Here is a 22,225-nt window from a genome sequence, read left to right on the forward strand (position 1 = left end):
TAATTTCAGGATGTCTGGAATTCGCATATGACACGTGCGACGTGCCATATGATTCGACACCCGTCCGCCCGCTCTCATGCCCGCCGGTCTAGAAAAAGTTTCTCTCGCTTGGCACGCACGCAACGAGCTTTTCGATCGTCATCGTTCGGGAAGACTCGATCACGACCGAGAGATAAATTTGTTTACACTCACGAGCACGCGAAAGAGTCTGAACACACCCTATAAAATTTCCGATTATCACAGTTTCCGATGATAAATGTTTAGAATGAAATATACGTGCTTTATAGTTTTCAGCAAGATTTGTTTTATTCCGCGGTGTATTTCAAATTTATCGAATCTTTTTAATCAGAGATAATATAGGAGGTAAAATTAGCAGCAAGATAAATGGAAAATTAAAAGATTTTTTCGCGCGATTTTCTCTCTAAAATATTGCGTAAGAGATAATTTACTCACCAGTTGTTAACTTGAAGGATCGTCAACCCCGTGTCCTGCGCCAACTGTTTTTTCTGGTCTTCCGAAGGGTATGGATGCTGCAAGCAGAAAGAATAAATCCGCTCCATTAACGATGAAATTGAGCATGAACAATCTCACGTACTTAAGTAACGGCATGAGCCAAGAACTCGAGCGTCAATTAGCGCGAAACTGCCGACGAGAGATTGCAATTATTAAATACTATTCCTGACAGAGTCGGACGCAACAATTAGCGGACGTAAAACGCGCGGATAGAAAAAAAAATTTCTTCTGTCCATCTCACTCTGCTATTGCTTCGTCGTTTTGCGTCTCGCTGACGCGAGCTTTCAAACGATTTATCGAATGATTTATCGTGCACCAAGCTAAGTACATAGAACAACACATAATGCGTCGCGCGTGGACTTTTATCTGCGCGGCGATGCGCGTATTTCGAGTGTCGTTTGGATGCACCTGCGAAATATTATTTATTGCTGGTCAACAACAATAATAAAAAAAAACAGAGAAGGAGAAGGAAGAGGAGAGATTGGTGGAAGAGACAGCGGCATGGCAAAAAGTTCCTGCTATGTATCGCGCGCTCAGACGACCGCATTTTATCGCGCGGTTGCATCGGCGCAGATGCGCTCGTGCTACGCCAAAACGACAATGTGCCGAGGCCCTGTTTATACTTCCTCTCGTGAAACGGAGAGACTTTATTAGACCGAAGAAATGCGAGAATAACACTGGCGTAATAAAAGAAATCGACAAACAGGAAAAATCACTCTTTCGAATAATGCATTCATATCTTGGCCATTTTTGCCAAAAATTTTTCTCTACGATTACATTTTTTTCATAAAGATATAAAGATTACAGTTTTTTTTTATTATTAAAAAATGAATTATTGTAATAAGAAAAAAATAAACCTGCTTATTGCTTTAGAAAAAAATTTAGTAAAATATTAATATACATAAATCAATAATAAGTATGTAAAAATAAATGTAATATTTTTTATTTATATAAACAATGAATAAATTATTTTTTTATTAATATATATATAATGAAAAATATCAAGTTGATTATCCTTCCGTGTCTATTAAATGAAATTCGGATAGATAAATTATGCACTCGTCGGATATTCCATCGATCTTGCCACGCAGGCAAGTATAAATTCATGCAGCATTCTAGCCGCTCATCCGGAGGAGTTACTGCGCGCATTAATATCACGCTCCCAACAAGAGCCGAATCTTTCTGATGTTATTACGCAGTCAACCCTGCGCCAAGTTTCTAAAAGATGTATGACACGCGTGCGACGTTGCGCACCTGCATGCTACGTCAAACCCGGTATCTTTATACACGTATAACATTAACCTTCGCAAAGTTCAAGTGCTCCCTTTTGAATGCGTAGCATAATATCGATGGGCGCACCAACAAATTTTTATCAAAATTTATGACAATACACTATATATATAATATAAATTCAAATAATCATTAACGATCAATGATTAATTTAAAGAATATTTTCGCATTGTAATCGAAAAATAAAGAATTGATAAATCAAATGCTCTTTTTCTACTCGAATAAATACAATCTTTTTCCGGAATGACATTGAAAAAATTGTGCACGCGACGCACGGAACACCGTTACTGGTGCTCAATTACATTACACCTAGCGAGTATTAATTTAGCCGGCATGACCACATCTCAATTTTAATCTCGCATTAACCGCAATTATGAAATTAGACGCACGTAATCGTCACAGGTAAATAGTCCGCCGACAGCTGCGTTCCCAGCGGAGACATTCCCTCCGTCTATCCGCTGTCTATTCGTGACACGCGATGATGGCACTGTATCGCTTAATTCCCTCGATGGGCAAAAGAAAAAATACCAAACTCTTCGATTTGCATAAAAAATCATTTCAACACATGTTGTTTCTGTGCTCTATATTCTAACTTTTAAAATATTTATCCGCATTTAAGATATCTCTCGTACATATTAAATGTATAAGCGCATTATTCATTATCCGAATCCCGTGACCCGTACATGCATTATGTTTGATATAAAATTACGTGCTCGATATCCGTGCCAAATTATCGATCGGCACAAAAGAATCCGGCTGCGCATAAAAGCCCGCGGCTGCACCGCAAGCGGGCGAACCGCATCATATTTTTACATAATTAGCACGTGGCCTCCGCGACCACTATTATGTCCCCCTCCCCCTTTCCTTTCCTCCCTCTCTTACTTCTCCACCCCTGCGTCCCCGATCGTTACTTTTTGCCGAAGCCTGTAGTATTTTTGGAAACCGCCGCAGATCTATTCCCCGTACCCGCGCGTTCCCCTGCTCTCTCCTCAACCGACGCTGTATCATGTTTCTTGGAGGCGAGCCACGGTATACATACATCAGAAGCGTGGCTCCGTTGCCCACTCCTCCCTCCCCCCTCCTCTTTCGGTACACCATTGTATACCGTTGTATATCCGATCCGAGCGATTCTTATCCTAATTAAATCGGCCGAGCGCATTGTCTGGGCGTAGAGTTTCCATCGGATCTCCGCGGATATCTAACGCCGCGTATAAAGCAACGTCGAGAGGAGGAGGAGGAAGAGGAGGATTGAGACGATCGCGCGCGACGCGCGGGGCCCCACGAGAGTACGATCGATACGCGTTAAATTGCAGATTCGACGACACGATCGACGTACACGTTCGTACATATACGGTGAGCCTCGAGTGAATATCGGCGACAGGCCGATTGGCAAGGTATACGGGGCTTCATTCGATTATCGAGATTCGAATCGTCTATCGGTTAATTTCCCTTTACGTATAACGAAACGACTGATGAAAAGTTGCTGTATATTCCATGAGGATTTGTATCGATATGTATCTCGTGTCTAAATGATATAAACGGTATACGTTTTTTTATTTTTTACTGTTAAAGATACATGTAATATGATCGATAACATAAATTTATCGAGTAAAAATTATGAAGTTTGCGCAACAAATAACGATCGCCTGTCTTTCACTCATCGAAACGTCGATCGATGATATATGAATTATGGAAATATGCAATATTCGGTGAAGCGATACCGCAGTTTCCCTTTACGGCTCGCTTTCTCCAGAGATAAGTTGCTCATGGGTTCGTTGGTGTATGCATAAAACAATCAAGATAATTGTCGAAGCTACGTGGGGACCTGCCTGGCTGGCTGCTTTCCACCCTCCGCGCGATTCGAGATAGTTGCTGGAAGCGAAGGAGGAAGAGCAGCTCTTGTGAGGAAGGGAGATGGAAAGCAGGAGCTATCCAATTACATTGAAAACAATAGTCTTAAGTGCTCGTGGCGGTCCGTTCTGGGCCGCCACCCCTCCTCCCTCCGACCCCGTGCCACCGACGCTTTTCCAACGAGGGTTTCCCGTTCCCTTCCAGGCTGCGTTATGCCCGTGACGACGCGCACGTTTGACTTCAGAAAGATATTGCCTGCGGAATACTGCATAAGATAACATACTTTCCGCCATTTCTCGGAGATGCTTTCCATTACACCGTGCTGCAATTTTCAAATGCAAACCCTCACCTTTTTTTTTATTTTAAATAATCTATAATAAATAATTCCCATTATTTTAACGATATTTATTTATATGTAAATTTACAACAATATTTATCAATAGCACCGACGACAGAAGCAATCTACTCGATTTTATTCTCTCGTCGTATACAAATTCGAGCAACGAACGAGACGACAAAAGAAGGCAAAAGCGACGAGAGAATGTAAACGCGCCGTGCTGCAAGGACCGACTCGGTGGCCAAACAAGCGATAAAATGAAAATGAGCGGTAAAAAGACAATATGAAAACCATTTAGGTTCTCCCGAGGGCTGGGGTAGGAACGAGCCAGGCGGAAGCGGGGCTAAGTGTGTAAATGAGTCCGTAGTTTAGCCCGATTGCCTCTAGACGACCCCTTTCCGCGGTGCGCTAACCTCATCCATGGCCCGCCACCCTGATAGCAGCATGGCCCGGCGTAGCTGAAATAACCGTAGTCTTCCTGAGGAGCAAACTGCTCCCTAAGACAATTCTCGAGACAATGAGATCGTTCGTAGCCCGAATTCAAATCAGTACAAATAGACGATGGATTAAATGTCTGTATTAGATGCGGGGCCATTTCCCGAATTGATGGCCATCCCGATGCTCCCGGGGCCATCCTCGGAATTATTCAATTACGCTGCTAGATTGAATAATGCATCAATATAATGCAGAATGCATCCTGACGTCTACTCGCAGTTATATTTACGAAATAGATGGCTGAGATTTGCAATATCCATCTCTCGGTATATGAAGTCATAAAGAAATGAATATAATGCGAAACTATATATTTCTTTCAATGTAATCAAGATACGAGCGTCTTATTTCTACATCTCGTGACGCAAAATCTCGTGCGTGCTACGATCGATCCAATTTCGCATAAACATTTCTCGTGGACGAAAAATATAACGGGCGTTACGAAGCTTGTCACGAAGCAGGTAGGGGAGCCCCGTTACCTTCTCGTCTCAATACTATTCGCGCATCGATCGATAATCTTTGCTCGCAATGTTCGCAGCGAGCGTGACAATTTGCTGGCGCATCGATTCAACGACGACGGGAACCGCGCGCGTGCTGCGTCAGATATCGTCGATGCTGAAACGGGTGGATAGATGCTGCACGCTGGAGCTCTTCCTGGCTCCATCGTGTCTCATCGTGTCCTTCGTCGTTCCGGGATGTTATCCCGCGGTAATCGGGGCTCTCTCGGTGCCGAATGACACGTCGATGACGACCGCGCTGCTGACTCCGACTAACGAGCGGGGCGTTGGGGGCGTGGGAGCCACCAGAGATCGCGCCTCGTCATCACGCGCCTGGGCATCCCCTCTTCCGTCTCTCTCTCTCTCTCTCTCGTCCGGAGAATTCATGTCGAGAGGATGAGGTCGCGAAGTACGAGGAGGTCACTACGGGTGGCTACGTCGACTCCACGTCATCCGATCATCGACCGATTGTGCGGATCGGGCGATTAAAGGGAGAGAGAGAGAGAGAGAGAGAGAGAGAATCGATCGGCGTGGGATCCTTCGTGACTGGCGAGCTGATAAACGAAGGGTAAACGCGGTGAAATAAATGACGGTGGTCGCAATGCGGATTAGTCTTTGTCAGAAATGCGAGGATTTAAAGTCACCTAGATGGGAGCCACGCGCTCTCAGAAGTGCTGATTCCCAAGGTCGAAGTGAAGTGGAAACGTCTTCGTCCCCGCGATGACTTCACGTCTAATTATGACGGAGAAGTGGGAGCCAACCAATTGTCACGAGTGAATTTCGCGTCGGGATTGCCCCGACCGGTCGAATTGATGGGAAGGAAAGCGGGCTCCTTGGCGATGTGAAAATGAGAAGGAGGAAATGGCGGATAAGCGAGAAAGAGGGGAAGGATATAAAATAGACGACGTCAGCGCGTCAGTCACCCGTAATACCTTCATTCCGTTTGTCTTCCTTCATTGAGTTGGTAGAAAGTGTGTGTATACGTATATAAAAATATTTCTATGAACGAGGGGGAGAAGAGGCATAACTTCGTTACCGCCTCGGAGGTTATTCAATTTTGGCGTTAAAATCCTCTAATGTGCCGTTATTGCTTCGAGGGGACACGACGATCTCGCGGGGCAGTAATGGCTTGCCGCACGTCGAAAGAACTTCAATCAGATTGTCTTAAGACGAGAAAATAGCCTGACATTGCGGCCGATTGACAAGCCTAACAAAAATATTTTGTAATTGCTTAGTAAAAAGTGTTTCATATTAAAATAGATATGTAGCTACATAATTTTTCCATACCATTTTATTTTATTTAAAAATCTGTGTTGTAATATTTTTACAATTATAATACAGCTCTGCGCGATTCCATTAATATAACTATAACTTATTATCGTATTAAATTTTTTGTTTCTTCTTTGACATGAAAAAAAAAGTTTTGCTCTCATGTTATATGCATGTAGAACACATAGTAACTTTTACTGAAATATATATCCGCGAATTTACACGGCAAAATGAAGACAGGAGAATTTAAAATATCACAATTTAACAGATTAAATTAAAGAATCATTATTCGATCATCTATAGAATCGCAGATTAAGATCGACACGTATCCGAGATTTCTCACGTGATGGACTATCCTAGCAGCAGACGCTTCGCGTTCTTTATATATAATTACAAACGAAACACAATGGAATGTATAAAGGTATGCGTGTGGAGACGCGCCTGCAGCTATACCTACGTGCTATGCTTGAGAACGATACCAGATAAGCCGTGCCCAAAGATGGTATGCTGCCGAGTGATGCCGACTCGTAATGGAACGCCAGCCACACGGCAATGAGGACTCGACAAACGCGGAGTTCCATCTGCCAGATAGACATCGTTTCTCGATTTGCTTCGTCATTGCGGCAGAGCGTCTCCCGCGCGTTCGATATGCAGCCTCAGCTTATGTCTCTCAGATTCGTTTACTAACGACCGTAACATTTACTTCCGCGTCGATTTTATTAAAGTATAAAAAATATCTGATAAAATTTAAAATATTATATATTTATTCAAGTGAGAAACAACAAACAACATCAGAAACAAGCAAATTAACCATAGAATATAAATAAATTACACACGCTATAAATAACACTAAAAATATTTTTAAAATTAATTAAAATCAATCTTATAAGCATTTGCATGATTTTCCTTACAACTTGTATCGTAAAGTAAATAAAATTGATTCAATCGCGTGCAATAAATATTGTGTACTTTAAATGTTGTAAACGTACACACAAAGTGCCAAAAATATCGACAACAAGCGGAAGGCCGATATCGTCGAGCGACGCGTGGCATTTTTCATGGTGATCGCCGATACAAGGCTCAAGGACAATTGCCCGAAGGCAACGCGCTTGCCAACATCGAGTCCTCGGGAAGTCCATGGCTGGACGATTCCGCTGGAAATCGATGCTGACGAGCGAATTGGTACGGCGACCTGCGGGGCGTGGTCGAGCCGGGTCTCTGTGACACGGCCACCTCAATCACCGTGCGACGCCCAAACCTGTCATTATCACGCGACCCTGTCTACCATGGGATCTACGCGTACGCACACAGGGCGCCATGCGCGTGTACGTGAGCGTGTGCCAGGTTCTGCGCACTATCAAACCGCGTGATCCAGCGGATCACAAGGAACACACGTCAAGGGCGTCGAGCCGAGGGGTTGTGCAGACTCGTTGATCACCTCCTTGTCGCAGTACACACACGGACACACCCCCGTCATTGTGTCCTTCGAGGTAGCGCGACGCCCGAGGAGGAAGAGGTGAAGGCGATTCCTTCCTTCGCAGGAAGGTTCAATCGTCCGATGACCGTTGACCTCGGCTAGTGACCCAACTTTGTCTCCCAATTTCATTGATTAGGCCTCGCTCTCCTCCGCTGAAAGCGTCATGCGCTACCCGCGACCCCACAAACTCAACTGATTGGACCGTACTAATGAAACGGCTGCTTGTAACCCTGGTCTAATCTCACGTGTGAGATAACAGCTTGCGGACAATCGAGTACGGTTAAGCTACTTTTATAGCAAAAATCTCATCACAAAATAAACTCATTATTAGACATCTACAAGACAATTTTTTAATTTTTCGCATAAAATTCTTTAAATATATTGTATTATTTTAATCGTGATAAAGATCCACTATCACAGCAAGAGACATTGAATCGCTTGAGACATCCGCGTTGCGTTACAAAATTAGCAAGATCATGAGCATCCTCCGTTCTTTCTCTCTTTCTGACTCCAAATGCGAACAATATTCCCAACATCGTCGATTGCTATTATTACCATCCCCGTCGCTTCGCAGTCAATGTTTGAAGACCATATCGAATTCTCGCCGTTAATGAGAGGCGGACGGAATTATTGACCAAGAATCCAGCTCGCTCGAATCTCACCCTCCCTTCCATCCGACGTGCCGCACGTCAATCGGTACGAAGCGCGCCTCGTGACTTGTGGGAATCGGGATAATTATAACGTTTCCGCCGAGTTTAGATATGGGGAGGGAGGAGCGGGCGTAATGGTGGAACCTCCTCCTCTTCCTAGGGGCCCCTCAGGCGGCAATTCTACGCTCACGCTCGCGCCGCTACCCAGCAATCATCCCCAGTCAGTCTTTCAGTCAGTTCCGTTGCTATTTAATTATCCATTTAAAGTGTGTAATCTTTTTCTACGCGGTACCGATTCACTCGTGCCGGTCATCTCTCGACGAGAGACAACGAGAACGATGATGACGTCGTGCTTGAGCACAAAGATCTCGAGAAAGCGCATCTTTGAGCCGCGTGGCGGTAAAAATATCAAAGAATGTATAAAGAATTCTTCTATTTCAATTTTGAATATTTAAAATATATGTATATGATTATTAATTTTCTCTTTCAATTATTTCTGCAAATATTAATCTATAATATCAAAAATGAGCATTTATTATTATTCAAAAGAAAAGTCTTATCTATTAATAACCAATAAAAAAATGATAAAACTTTCAATACGATATAATCAATGACAAATGATAATAAGATAGTCAATTGACGACAATTATAATAAAATTATCATATATTACATTTGACACAGCAAGAAATGTTTTGTACGTTCGCCCGATAAGAAGAGATCGTGAACGACCACAACGGAGAAAGTTGAATTTAGATTGCTGCAGAAAAGCGTGGGAGTGTACCGTATATATATATGTCGAAACGCGAATGGCCGTCCTCGTCGTTACCGGTATCGGTAACAAGGATACGCTTCGTATGGAAGACCATTTCATTCGAAGGTTTACTGTCACGTGCGGATTCGGCGCGGAGGAAAGTTGGCGCGAGATGAGGATTAGAGAATCACCGCGAATTGCGAAATCCTTTTTACAGTCAAATCGTTTGAAATCGTTCATGATCTTTCAATTTAACAAAACAAAAAAAAAAGAATTATTAATATAAAATATAATATAAAATGTTGATAAATGCTAGTATAACAGTTATTACATTTTATTCCTTTTTCATTAATGTTTTCCTTTCATTCGACGATATTTCGCAAAAAATCAAATTTCAAATTGTTTCCCGTTATAAAAGTAGAGACAAAATTTCGTGTCTTCCGCTCGAAAAAGTAACATAATGCGTGAAACGTCGCGGGATCGCCCCTTTGTCATTCGAGCAGAGCTATGCATAGCTTCCGGAGAACACGCTCCCAGATCGTCTTCCTTTCTGTACCCTCTAGCCGACATAGGGGCGTATAAGCGAAATAGCTGTTAGGTGATATTGGGATACGGCGTGTGTTGCGGGGGCATCGATATTTATTTCTCCTCGTCGTTCTCTTACCCATCCAGGAGCGTAGGTGGCTGGCTCCTCCACTATTCGCTCTCGGTTCTCTCGTAGATGGAAGGGTGGAAGAGGCGACCCTTCCGCGTTTAGTGTCAATTTATTCGGGATTCCCGAGATTCCCGAGGCTTTGCCGCGCGCGATCAGCCTCGCCCGTTTGCATAATATTGTATTTATTTCGTCTTGTAACCTCGTACACGCGTCCCGCATCGCCTCCGTCGTTCTCTTTTTTCCTCCCATCTTCTCTTTTTTCGCTTTCCTCTCGCTTACAAGTCCCGCGCCTTGGTACACGCGCGAATGGCACGGTAGGAGAAGACTTCGTTTAGTTCCCAGCTTTCGCACGAATGGCGTCATATACGCGAACCTGAAATAGGCTATACGAGTTACAAGAAAATCCACGACGGTGCCCTTCCCTCCGACACCTTCTTTCGCATCTTTCCCCGCTCGTTCTCTGCCATTTCGAACTATTGCGTACTTCAGTTTTTCGTTTACATAATCGCAAAGTTATCCGAAATATATACGCTTATAAAGAAAAATGTTTTTCATATGTAATGTATTACGAATCGTACGATGACACAAACAAAATAATTCAATCTTCGCGATGAGAAACGAATTTTTATTGATTCGATCGTTGATTAGTATTATATCGTGCTCCAAGGACATTAACCTACGACTGCAACGTGGTGTAGCAGAAGCAGAACGTACTTGAGGAGACACCTACACGGCAATGTAAATGTGATTGGCCGAGACACCACCGGCCGGAATTATTGAAAGCGAGGCAATAGCGTTGCCTCAGCGATAAAGAAAAGCAGGGGGCGGCCGTTATCGCTGCTCGTTTCATGAATAAGCACGCGACATTTGTATCCAGTATGCGTGGAACGGCCAAGTTCGATAAGGCGAATCGCCAAAGTAGACTGGCGTGTTATCGGTCCTATCGTGCCTCAACGTGCCACATTAATTTAAATACTTAGTTGCATACCGTCGAGTCGCACAAAATTCCGTTAGGTCTTTATATTTTTGCACAAAAGCATCTCGACGGATAAGATCTGATTTGCGACTAATCCTAACAAATGATTTTGTTTTTGCTCTGTCTTAATTAATAATAAATAACATACTGTAAAGATATCGCATGGTTTAGTCTATTCTTGTTATCGTGTGAATCTCTGGTAAAACGTTCGTGATAAGAGACGCGTGTGCCCTAACGAACAGCGAACGGAATTATGCAAATTGCACGCAAATTGTCCTCGATGATCGGTATCACCAGCGCAACACCGGTCGAAAGTAGCGCCCACAAGTCCCCATAAAAATATTACAGTGTAACACGATCCATTGTGGACGCGATCGAAAACGATAATGCCGTACTTCTCCTTGTACAAACGTCATTGTAAAAAAAATGACATTCGATACAAGGATAATTTTGCATGCCGAATTTTCCGAACGTAGCAAAAATTAATATATAAATATTGACACGCAATGGAATTATTATTCGCGAAATAATTCTTTGGACGCACAATCGATATCGGTTGATTTTATAGCGGTATGTCAAAAGTATTTGTCGATACCGTCGAGAATCACGTCCAAAAATGTAATTAACAGCTGCTCGGGGCACGCATTGATTTAACGAGATTTTCTTTATATCCCGCGAGGTAAATCACTTTTCCCGCCGAGCATAAAGCACCACGTGGTCGACATTCGCAATCATAAAATACAATATTCATAATGAGGACGTCAGTCAGAGAGGTGCGGACGAATTGACGGAGGTTGCTGCACGGACGAATGGCCGATTGCAGGGCGGAAGGGGGGTGGCAGCGTCGACGGCGGTGGCGAGATGGTGGTGCTGGTGGCGGCGGTGATGGTGGTGGCGGTGGTGCATCGATAACCCGCGCGTCGAAGAGTTTGAGTGATTGACGCGATCGGATGGAACAGATCGTGATGCACGCGGAGAAAAGTGTTGACCGCTCGTTCCGGGCGAACATACGTATGGCAGCCGACCCATTGACAGGTGCATAACGCTTTCAAACAAATAGGAACAAATTCCCCCCCCCTCTCTCTCTCTCTCTCTCTCTTTCTCTTTCTCTGTTTCGCGTACGTAACAAAATGCATTTTTAAAGCTTACCGGTGTACGGCAATAAATATCAACAAACGAGTATCCCCTAGGCTATAAATAAAATCTATGTATTTTTAAAATCCTGTTTTTTTTTGTTTTTCATATATACACGTAGACACAACGCCTATTGGAGGTATTTTGCCATCACAGGTAAGTCCGACGTATTTCGTCGCTGCGCATTTCGCCAGGCGTCCATTTCCGAATGTGCAGAACTTTTTTCCGCGATACGCTGGCATCTGACGCGATATTTGCGCAACGCGGAATTTTTTTCAAAAAAGACGAAAAATAGGAAAAAATACACGCCCAACGTTTTTCCACGTCGTAACAGAATGAAAGCACTAAACGCGCGATAGCCAGCAACAACGCGAACGCGTGTACCCATTATGGCATAATATCGATAATAAACTTTTTCGCCGCTCTCTCGAGCGGCAAATATTTTTTCACGTTGACTCAATCGACAATTCGCACGGCACTCGATAAACGTGATTACAATCATTACAAACTTATGACCACACAACAAAAATCCTTCCGTAATCGAAAAATCTATCTAAATTCTTTAAGAATTAATAAAATGTGCAATGTGTGTTCTCCGCAAGATAAAATGATTATGATTCAGAAATATTTTCTCATTTTAACGAATGCTACGATCAATCTTTTTCAAGACATTTCCAAATGTAGCTCGCTACAATTCTTAATCGACGCACATCATCTTATCGAGAATCTCGAGAACGCCGTTGGCACGTTTAACGTCGCCTTCGGCCGTGACAAATGATAACTTCCGGTCGAAACGCGATAAACGAAGTCGTACGCATTCTAATATGCCCGGACAATTGATCCATCAGGTTGAGCCATAACGTTGCACCTGTACATCGTGCACGATGGCAGCGTGGCCAATGGTGGATGCAACGCGAGAGTCTGCTCGGACAGGTGATTGTCAGTGCTTCAGGCGGCGCCTCGAGATCTTCATAGACTATCGTCTGCGCGAGGTCAAAAACGCGAACTTGAATATATATAACGATCGAGATTGAAATCCCGATGGCATAAAGCTTCTAGAAAAAAGACTCATAACAAGAAAAAATATGTTAATTTCGCATAACATCCAGACATTTTTGCAATAATTAAGTGCGTTTTTCGAAAATGATGTAATATCAGTTACATCATATCGATTAATTATATGCTACGTTTTTAACGTGAATTAAAGCGATATGGATGCGTCGATAATAAAGGTAATCAGGACTCTCGATACCGAATTGGAATTACAAAATTCCGCAGTGATGGTACGCGCGTGTTTACTTTGCATACATTCGATGGCTCCGGCCGATTTCACTACGCGCAACGTCAAACGTTTCCGGGTGGTGCGCATCGCGCGTGGCATAAAAATGACAGCTCATTGGATTTTACGGACCGGCCCCCACGGCCGCATTGCACCGCCGGCGTACCGGCGCGATACAAACAGCCCGTTGCGCCGGTGATTTTCATCGCCGTAATAATGCGTTTATCGGCATTCCCGTACGCTCAGTCGATCACTCCGATGAAACCTATTCCCAGCGAATAACCAAGCCACGTCCACGCCCTTTTATCGTTAACGCACCAAATATACTTTTTTTTTTTTTTAGTACAGGATAAAGTAACTTTACTTGCAATCAAGCATATTTTCCAGTACGAAGAACATATTTTAAAGTTGCACCGAATCGCTGGCCGGTAAGTTGAAATTTATATACCACGTCGAATATATTATGATATTGCGTGGTATTTCCAAACGCTATATATCTATTTGAATCATAGTTAAATATCTATCAAATATTTTAATGCAAAGTCGATCATATTGAAGCGTAACGGTACTGAAACTTGTAAATTATAGAATAATTAAAAATTATAGACTTTAGAAATGACATTCACCAATTATTTCATAGTTCCGCGCGAGCAGAATTAAATTTCCAGACGTAATCTAACGAATAATAGAAAATTAAATTTCGTTGCTTAATCTCAAATCGGATTACGACAAGTCGATTAAGAAACCCGTTAAGACACTGTTTCCTCACGTCATCAGAAATTCTATCGCTTCATTTTGTAAGAGAACAAAACGTATGAGTGCGCGTAATTTACAGGTCGTTCCCCTCATTTCACCCAATGGCATAAATTATAAATTCGACAGTATAAGTTTTCGAGCTGCGTTGCTTCGCACGCGATCGATCGCGGTCTGACAATGGCGCGGGAGCGTCGTCCCATCCATTAAGAAACAAAGGCCGTAAAAAGGTATGAAGAAGTCACGGGCGCGCATCGCAAAAGGAAGTCGATCATTTCGCGGGTCCGCCCGCCGCGGTCAATTAAGTCGGTAAAATTTCGCCTCGGAAACAACGCGCGATTCAACCGGCGCCATCGAGTGTCGTCTCCTCTCCACCTCTTTCCTTCCCTCCCCCCCTCTCTTTTCAAACCTTCCTCTCGCGGACATCATCATCGTCATCGTGGGCGATTCAGGGGACAAAAAGGGGACCCGTTGACGGCGTCATTATCGTTATTTAATATCCCGGTCATTAGCGCGTCCCGCCGTACCACTCGAGAGTGTTGTTTATGTACTCCTCTCGTCCTGTACTCTTTTCTCGGAAAGTTCGCCGCGTCGAGCCTAAGATTGTTCCTACGCTTTTTTTTGCAACGACGCTGAAAGGGAAAGGCGCTTTTGAAGTCTTTCTCGGAGTACACGCATCGCGGGGATACGCGCCCTTTTCCGCGAATTGATAGATGATAGTGAGAGATCGCCGAAAGCACGACGAGTTAATTATTTTATCGTGACTTCATTCGCAGTTGCCGCGGAGCTCCTCGCTCGGAGAAGTTATGTTTCGGTTACAGCGGCATACCGGTGTTACCGCACGTTCCTCGGACGTTAGCGCGAAAAGAAGCGATCGTACACGTAAGAATCCGCGGCGCCGCTCCTACAAAGGATTTGAGAAAAAAGCGGACGGTATGAGAGCGCGGCCCCCGTCGTGCTACAAAGTAGAATCGAGATGAACGTCGTCGACCAGGCAAAAAATGAATGGAATGAACGAGAGACATGCTGCATCGGAGTAAAAGAGAGAGATAGTGAAAAATGCAACTGGTTCAAGTCACGACTGGATAATAAGTTCCGCGTAATTGTTAACAATTTTACCGCCGTGGAGTAACGCCCTGCATTTTTAAACACATTAATATTTTTGCAAATAACATCGTTTTTGCAAATGAATACTGCATGTTCAAATGTTGATTGCAAATTTTTATTATACACAAATGTTTATCACGTTGTGCGTAATTTATTTCTTTCAAATTCTCGTTGGTAGTTTATCGCGCTGCTGCAATAAACCACCGAGTACGGACGATTTCAAGGACCACCAGGTGCATAATGCATGAATACATACGTAATTTCGATACGAGCAATATAAAGTGGGTTAATTAAAGCCGCGGGGGAAAACGACGTAACGAATGAGCTAAATTAAAAATTCCAAAATTCCCGAACCGATCGAGCTGCAACGTACACTCGAGCGAATGATTCAGCGTATGTCGCAACTGGAACATTAATAGGTAACAGAGATAATGAGTGTATGATGAAAAATGGTCATTGCAAAACCATTAGCAGATGCGGCAATAAATTCTGTTGTATTCAGCTCGTATGTTATCGCTTCTCTAGATTGGCAGTTTTTGAAAGCGATCTGTGTGAGGACTAAGTGTATGGTCCCGAGAAGAATAATATATATAGATAGATTGATAGAAAAAAAAAATAGATTACAATTTATTGCATGCAAATATATTATTCCTTCGTCGTGTTGAAATAGAGAAAATGCCTCAGGGGAGAAGCGAAGGCCAATCTCGATTTTATTAAACGCGCAATCGTGGTCGGAATATATTAACCGCAGAGAATGAAGCGGTTCACCAATATGGCTGGTTATGCAAACAAGACGAACAGAATCGCGCGGAGTCGCGTTACCATTATTTATCTGGCCGCGAGACCGGAAGGACGGCGCGTACAACGTAACGCGTATCCTTCGACCAACAAAGACCCCCACGCAGAAATTTGCATGGCGCGCATTTACACGCATACGACACACGCGCGTATAACGCCGCGCCGCACCGTTGAACCGCGACGGACCGACACGACGTGCCGGTTGATGAAGATCAGAGTCAAGACGCGTGACTTAAGACTTGAGAGGCGCTCGCGCGCGTGAGAATCTCGCCAGACACGGAAACCACGGAAAGTGTCGCCTCGGAACGTCCGGGGTAACGTGCCCGACGATAGATTAGCATCTCTCGGCTTGCAAACGAGCGCGCGTTCCGATCTACCTTCACTTTTAGCTACGAGAAAATGTGGGATAGTGACATGCGAAAATAAAATAAAGAATATCATGATTTAAAAAATTATGCTAACAGAATTATATTTTATATCGGATATTAAATTTCAACGTTTGTCTCAAAAGAATTGAATAATTTATCATGACTTATGTATTAAAAAAAAAAAATTTATTAAATTTTTAATGTTATTCCTTCGCAAAATTCTTACAGTACAATACTATTATTCCTCCCTTTTATTTCGTACTAAAAATAAGATCCCTCGTTATATATTTATGTAATATCAAAAAAAGACAAAAAACAGCGAACATTTGCACCACCAAGCATATATAGGTCACTCTGTGCTACGCTAAGCGCGCAGTAATTCTGCCACGTGTTGAAAGTTTATGGAGAAACGAGGAGCACGGGCCTGTACGTCGGTGACGGTCTAAGATATTCAGTTGTCGCATCTACCTCAATTTATAGGTGCACCTGGATAAAGAATTATGTAGGAAGCAGATGTTCGTTAATGGGACTCGCGTTTATTTGTCTTGACATTGTGACCGAAACGAATCGACACCTATGTGTACATTTCTACGTTTGACAAAAGCGTAGGTTCGCATTACTCGCGCTACGTAATTTTACACAATAGGTAGTTGTGATAAAAAGAAAGAGATGATCACACCTATTTCCGTGAAGATTGCACCGCGCGCAATTTTGATACTTGACCCTTCCATCGGAATCGATCGGTCGGACCGTAATCACTAACTTCATTGCCGGGAATCAAACGCGAAATAAAGGCAATAAAGTATGTACGTACGGAGAGAAAAGGGAGGCGGACACGCCAAGCGGAGGTGAGCCAGAGAAGAGAACAAGAGGTCGTGCGAGCGATCCGCACTTTGGTCCAGATTCTCTATACCGCAATTACGGCTGAGCACAGCCTCTTCGTGTGCATGCCATATACTTGATCTCGTGCAGCAAAACTGCATTGCGCGAATGCACTTTATCTATCGTACGGAACTCTGCGACTTCTCGTGTAGCAACAATTAGCAATAAAGAGCAAGGAATCGTTTATTTTTTGTCGGCGAATGCTACGAGTTACGTTTTGCAGCTTGAAAAAATTATATGTGCGTGTGAAACGACACCGTTAGAGGACTGTAATGATTGCACTTATTCGATATGACAAAGTATACTTGAGTAAGTTGCAGTTAAAAATTCGTGACAGTTTGAAATACATAAGTGTTATTAATTGCGAGAGTGAAGGTTCTTCCTGAAAAGATTAATAATGTTGCTAATATATACAATTCGCGACATCTAGTATACCTCTCGTTTTGAAGTACTCCGCGACCTGCGGTAAATTCATTAAGCTAATTACGTTTGCTAAACAATAGCGTTTCCGCGACAATTCCGTAACGTGAGAGATTGCGCGCGAAAATACGTCGAGGCCGCTAGGAACCAAAATGGTTACCTGCAACTATTTACAGGGATGCATGTCAAGCTGTTACGGCTCGCGGGCACGCGCTGTAGATTTGTACGAACAAACATGATATGGAATATATGAATAATAATGGCTCGGCTCTCTCTTTCTCTCTCTCTCTCCCCCTCTGTATCGCAGATACATTGCCTTCACTCATCGTCATCACTATCCCCGTCTGCGCTATATCTCTTTACCGCACGAGCATGATGCAGCGCGAGAGCGCGATACGACGTGATTCGCTCTGATTAGCGTTATACATAACGATAGCCATCGCGTGGCAGCGTACTCGCGCTAAATTATGCGACATATACATCGATCTTGCTTTTTCAAACTATCATTTCTTTGCACACGTCTCTAAAAATACCTTCGATTCGCGCGATATTTCTAACCGTTAATTATCGAATGTAATTAACCGCAAGTTCTACGCGATCCTTACGTCGTGATTTCTAGATCAATACTTCTTATAAAATTATATTATTCCTTTGTTTATATGATGCAACTTTCGATCTTACGATCCCACATATAGATTTCCAAGAGAACTGTCACTCTTTGTAAATCTTTTGATATATTTTCCAATTACGATTGTCCAATTTTCGTTATTTTAGAAATAATCTGAGAGTCGCTACATATGAATCACGCGAGAATTGTATATGCGTATTAGCGACAATAAAGTTATGCGATAAATAACGTTGATTTTTAATCGTTATAAGTGCGCTTCGCGTGCAACCATGTTGTACGCGATAAATTGGAAGCTGAGATTTTTTTTTTTTAGCGCTCGTGATTCATAAAGCCAATAAGCGGCTCGTGTGAATACTTTACAAGGTTGCGTCAGTGTGTGGCGTATAACAATGTAGCAGATATTTTATTTTTAACCGAGTAGAAAAGGAGGACGCGCGCAGCGATAAACGTATAATATTCGACGCGCGACAAGAGTAAGTGCGAGACATCGCATACTCGAAGTCCGCCTCGGATGGGGAGAATCTTATCTCGGAGAACGTTTTACATAATCGACGCACCACGGTGTGATCGGTCAGTTTTCAGAATCCCCCTCCTCTCTCAAACCTCGCGCCATCTTTTTCATCGCGTCCGGTTTCGATGCGCGATGCACCCCGTGCAACACTCGGGCATATATTACGATACGATGCGTTATAAATACGGTTTATAGGAGCATGCGGTACACACGCATGCGGTGCATTAATGCGGCTGATTGCCCGTACATCACGACGCGACGGTGCCCGCGGAGAGAGTGTTTTTCCCTTTTTTTTTCTCCTCTCACTCTCTCTCGCGTTCCGCATCACCCTCCCGCTGATTCTCTTGCGAGTTTCTCTCTCGTTACGGTTTAGTCGGTTAGTTACGGATCTGATGGCCGCGCGCACTTTATTAAAATATTGGGTCACCCGTGTGTGCGTCTCTATAATATATTGTACATGGCGCACTGCGTGTGAGAGAGCGACGTATGTAGGCGTTATACGTCGTCGGCCCGCGGGCGTAAGTGGCCGAGTTCGAATTTCGCGGGGGTGGGATACGCGGCTCGTTACGAAGCATCCTTTCAGGGCCCCTAAGTGGACGTCGAGTTCGTTAGAGAGGCCCTTCCAGGAGATCGCGGGAGATGAACGGGGTGAAGACGGGAGATGCATGGGTTCGTGTTTCCACAAAGAGATATAGCTCTCGCTTAGACGGCAATGAGGCGCGAATCGAGATCCTTTCTTCATCCCTCTCTCTCTCTCTCTCTCTCTCTCTCTCTCTCTCTCTCTCTCTCTTTTCTCTCTTTGTCTCGAGTTTTCTCTCGTTGTTCCAGCATCTTCGTTCCTTTCTCTCTCTCTCTCTCTCTCTCTCTCTCTCTCTCTCTCTCTCTCTCTCTTTACGCCTCTCTACACGGTCCCATGAACTCTCGCGGTATTATCGTCGCGTCGTTTGTTCCATTTGATTACCCGAGTACAATACAATCGTGCGAGAACGTCTTGATACGCGTAATTGCGGAAACGTAAATATAAATATGTTTTTCTTTAGAGTCTCTATGTATGTGTTGTGATGTAAATAAATGCGGAGCGCGGAATAATATGCGTGAATGTTTTTTGTCGTCAATCATAATACGTCGAGCAACTTATAATCTTATTTTCCCTGTCTCTCTCTTTCTCTTTTTTTTTCTCTCTCTCTCTCTCGTTTATGCCGTAGCGACTTAATAAACCTGCGCTTAGGCGGAAAATGCTTCTCCATTATGTGCCTGCAGCCATTCGTTTTGTTTACGCCACATAATAATTACATGGCGCATGTTTTTTCTCGCGGACTTTGTTCGCGCGTAAACTTTCCTCGGCGGCGTCATCCTGTATATATCATCGTCATCCGGAAATTACTTACCACGCAGAGTTTCCTGACAACGGGGAACACGTGAAAGGGATAAAGTTGCGGATTCCTGAATTACGCTCCCGGCATTCGCGGTATCGTCGATCGATTCGAGACACGGGAGGGATTAACTTTGACGGGGAGGCGACGCTTCCTTTCGAACGTCGTATTCGTATCCTGCGAGAGGCGCTATCACCTACGAGAACGCAACTTTGGCATGAAATTATCCACAGGAAATTAACGTGAAAATTTCGACAATATTTCCAATGTTGATGCGCATTAAAAGAATAAATTTTTTTAAATTTATTAAAAAGTAATATTAACAAAAATAATTTCTTTGTTTATTTACAAGATTACATTTACATATTTAATCTATTTTTTATTATTATGCTGTGCATAGAGAAAAGAGAGAAATTCAAAAATACGTATAATATCAATAATTAATATGAAAAATTTAATCCTCAATACTTTTTAAGAGTAAATTCAAAATTTTACTTTCTGTGACGAATATATATGCATAAACTTGTATCTCCCACCTACGACACCTGTCCATGTCGCGAACGATACTCATATTTTCCGGTTGCCGTGGTATCCCGTAGGATTATATGGAAGCCGGAACAGTGACGTCAGGATAACGCTAGAACAGTATGTATCACACCGAGGATAACGTCAGTCGATACGTACAGGAAATGTCGAGGAAATGTATTCTCTCCCGTGACGTCAAGTACTTACTCATTAACCGAGACATCAGCGAATCGCGGCGTAATATTAAATTTATTAAATTCATTTATAAATTTTAATAAAAAAATATTAATAAACATTCAGCGTGATAGAATCTTTTGCCACACACTTGTAAAAGTAAAAATGATTCTCAATTGTTCAAAATAAATTATGAAAGAGAATAAAGTTTTACTTGAAGTTAAAAGCTCTGAATTATATTTAACGTATCGCATAACATTTTAATAACAATGTTCCTTTCTCCCACCAAGTTGGCATACGAGGCACATCTGAGTCTGTGAAAGACCGAAGTAGTTTCAATAAAAAAAAAAATGGCGTTGTCTGTTGCCAGCACCGTAAGTATGTCCTAAGTGCATTTAACGATTATTTTATATTAACGGGTGAATTTATTAGCGGCCTCCATTATCGGGGTTTGGCGGTCCCGAGGCGGCCGTCGATATGCCTTTCGTTTTACTAAGGAGACGCGAAGGTCGTAAGGAGCGAGAAAACGAAAGAGAAGAAGCGAGAAGGGTAAGTAAGTGTTAACGGCGGTCTTCGTGTCTTTATCTGGCGTTGGAGCATCTTTTGTTTCACTTCGTGGCTCGTGAATATTTCAGAAGATGACCGAACCCTAGTGATATCAATAGCGTTATCTCGCTGTTTTCCAACATCGAAAACTCGATTTATTCCCACGCATTAAAAGCTCTTTAAGAATTCACGCGATGACGCATTAAATTATCGAAATTATGACGTACGAATGCCTATGCATATATATATATATATACTTGAGACTTGCATTATATTATTCATGAACGATCAACTCGCGGAAGAAATAAATTTTCCTATATACGGCGAATCAATATAACGAGTTCCCGGGAAGAACTGAGGCCGAAAGGACGAAAATTCATTCTGTTCACCGAGCTTTCTCGTATCCGCCGGTCTCTGGTGGGTAACTACGGCCTGTTTTCAATCCCCGCGAGCGAGGAGGGTGTCGTGGGTTTTTGAGACGAGACGAAGAAGCCGAAGAAGTAGCAGCGGTGAAAGACTCCAGTGGGCTCTTGGTCGAGACCGCAGGACCGCCATCGAGAGGTTACGAGTCGGTGGCCAAGTTAAGGGGGTAGGAGAGGGATGGTGGCGGGTTATGCCACCCTTGGGACGAGCCCTGATGGGGTTATGGGCCTCCGAGGCCTACTCTTTCCACCCAGTTTCTACATCCCGTTTTCCTTCCATTCTATTCCATAATACGTCGGGAGATGTATACGTCCTGCAGGACGCCCACAAAATGCGTTCTAGATTGCATTCGGATATAGGGAGATTCACGGCGGGAGACGAAGAGAACGGTCTACGGGTAGAAAGAAGAAAACGGCGCGGCGCAACAATCCTTGCGCGAGAGATCGGGCTGGGATTTGCGAGGGCGTCCCGATTACTTTTCGCATCGTCGTATCCGCCGTATTCTCCGGACTGAACGACGCAGATCACGCTCTCTCTCTCTCTCT

General features: G+C 43.3%; 1 protein-coding gene across 2 annotated transcripts in view; it reads right to left on the bottom strand.

Annotated features, from left to right (window-relative positions):
* LOC126856211 (homeobox protein homothorax-like) overlaps nt 1–22,225 on the bottom strand; it is a 179,519-nt gene that overhangs the window by 86,094 nt on the left and 71,200 nt on the right. For both annotated transcript variants that reach the window (XM_050604507.1, XM_050604506.1), the window contains exon 4: nt 454–530. In XM_050604507.1, the coding sequence (XP_050460464.1) occupies nt 454–530 (77 nt within the window). The remainder of the gene's footprint in view (nt 1–453; nt 531–22,225) is intronic.

Source organism: Cataglyphis hispanica, chromosome 18 (genome assembly GCF_021464435.1).
Source record: "Cataglyphis hispanica isolate Lineage 1 chromosome 18, ULB_Chis1_1.0, whole genome shotgun sequence".
Taxonomy (NCBI): Eukaryota; Metazoa; Arthropoda; class Insecta; order Hymenoptera; family Formicidae; genus Cataglyphis; species Cataglyphis hispanica.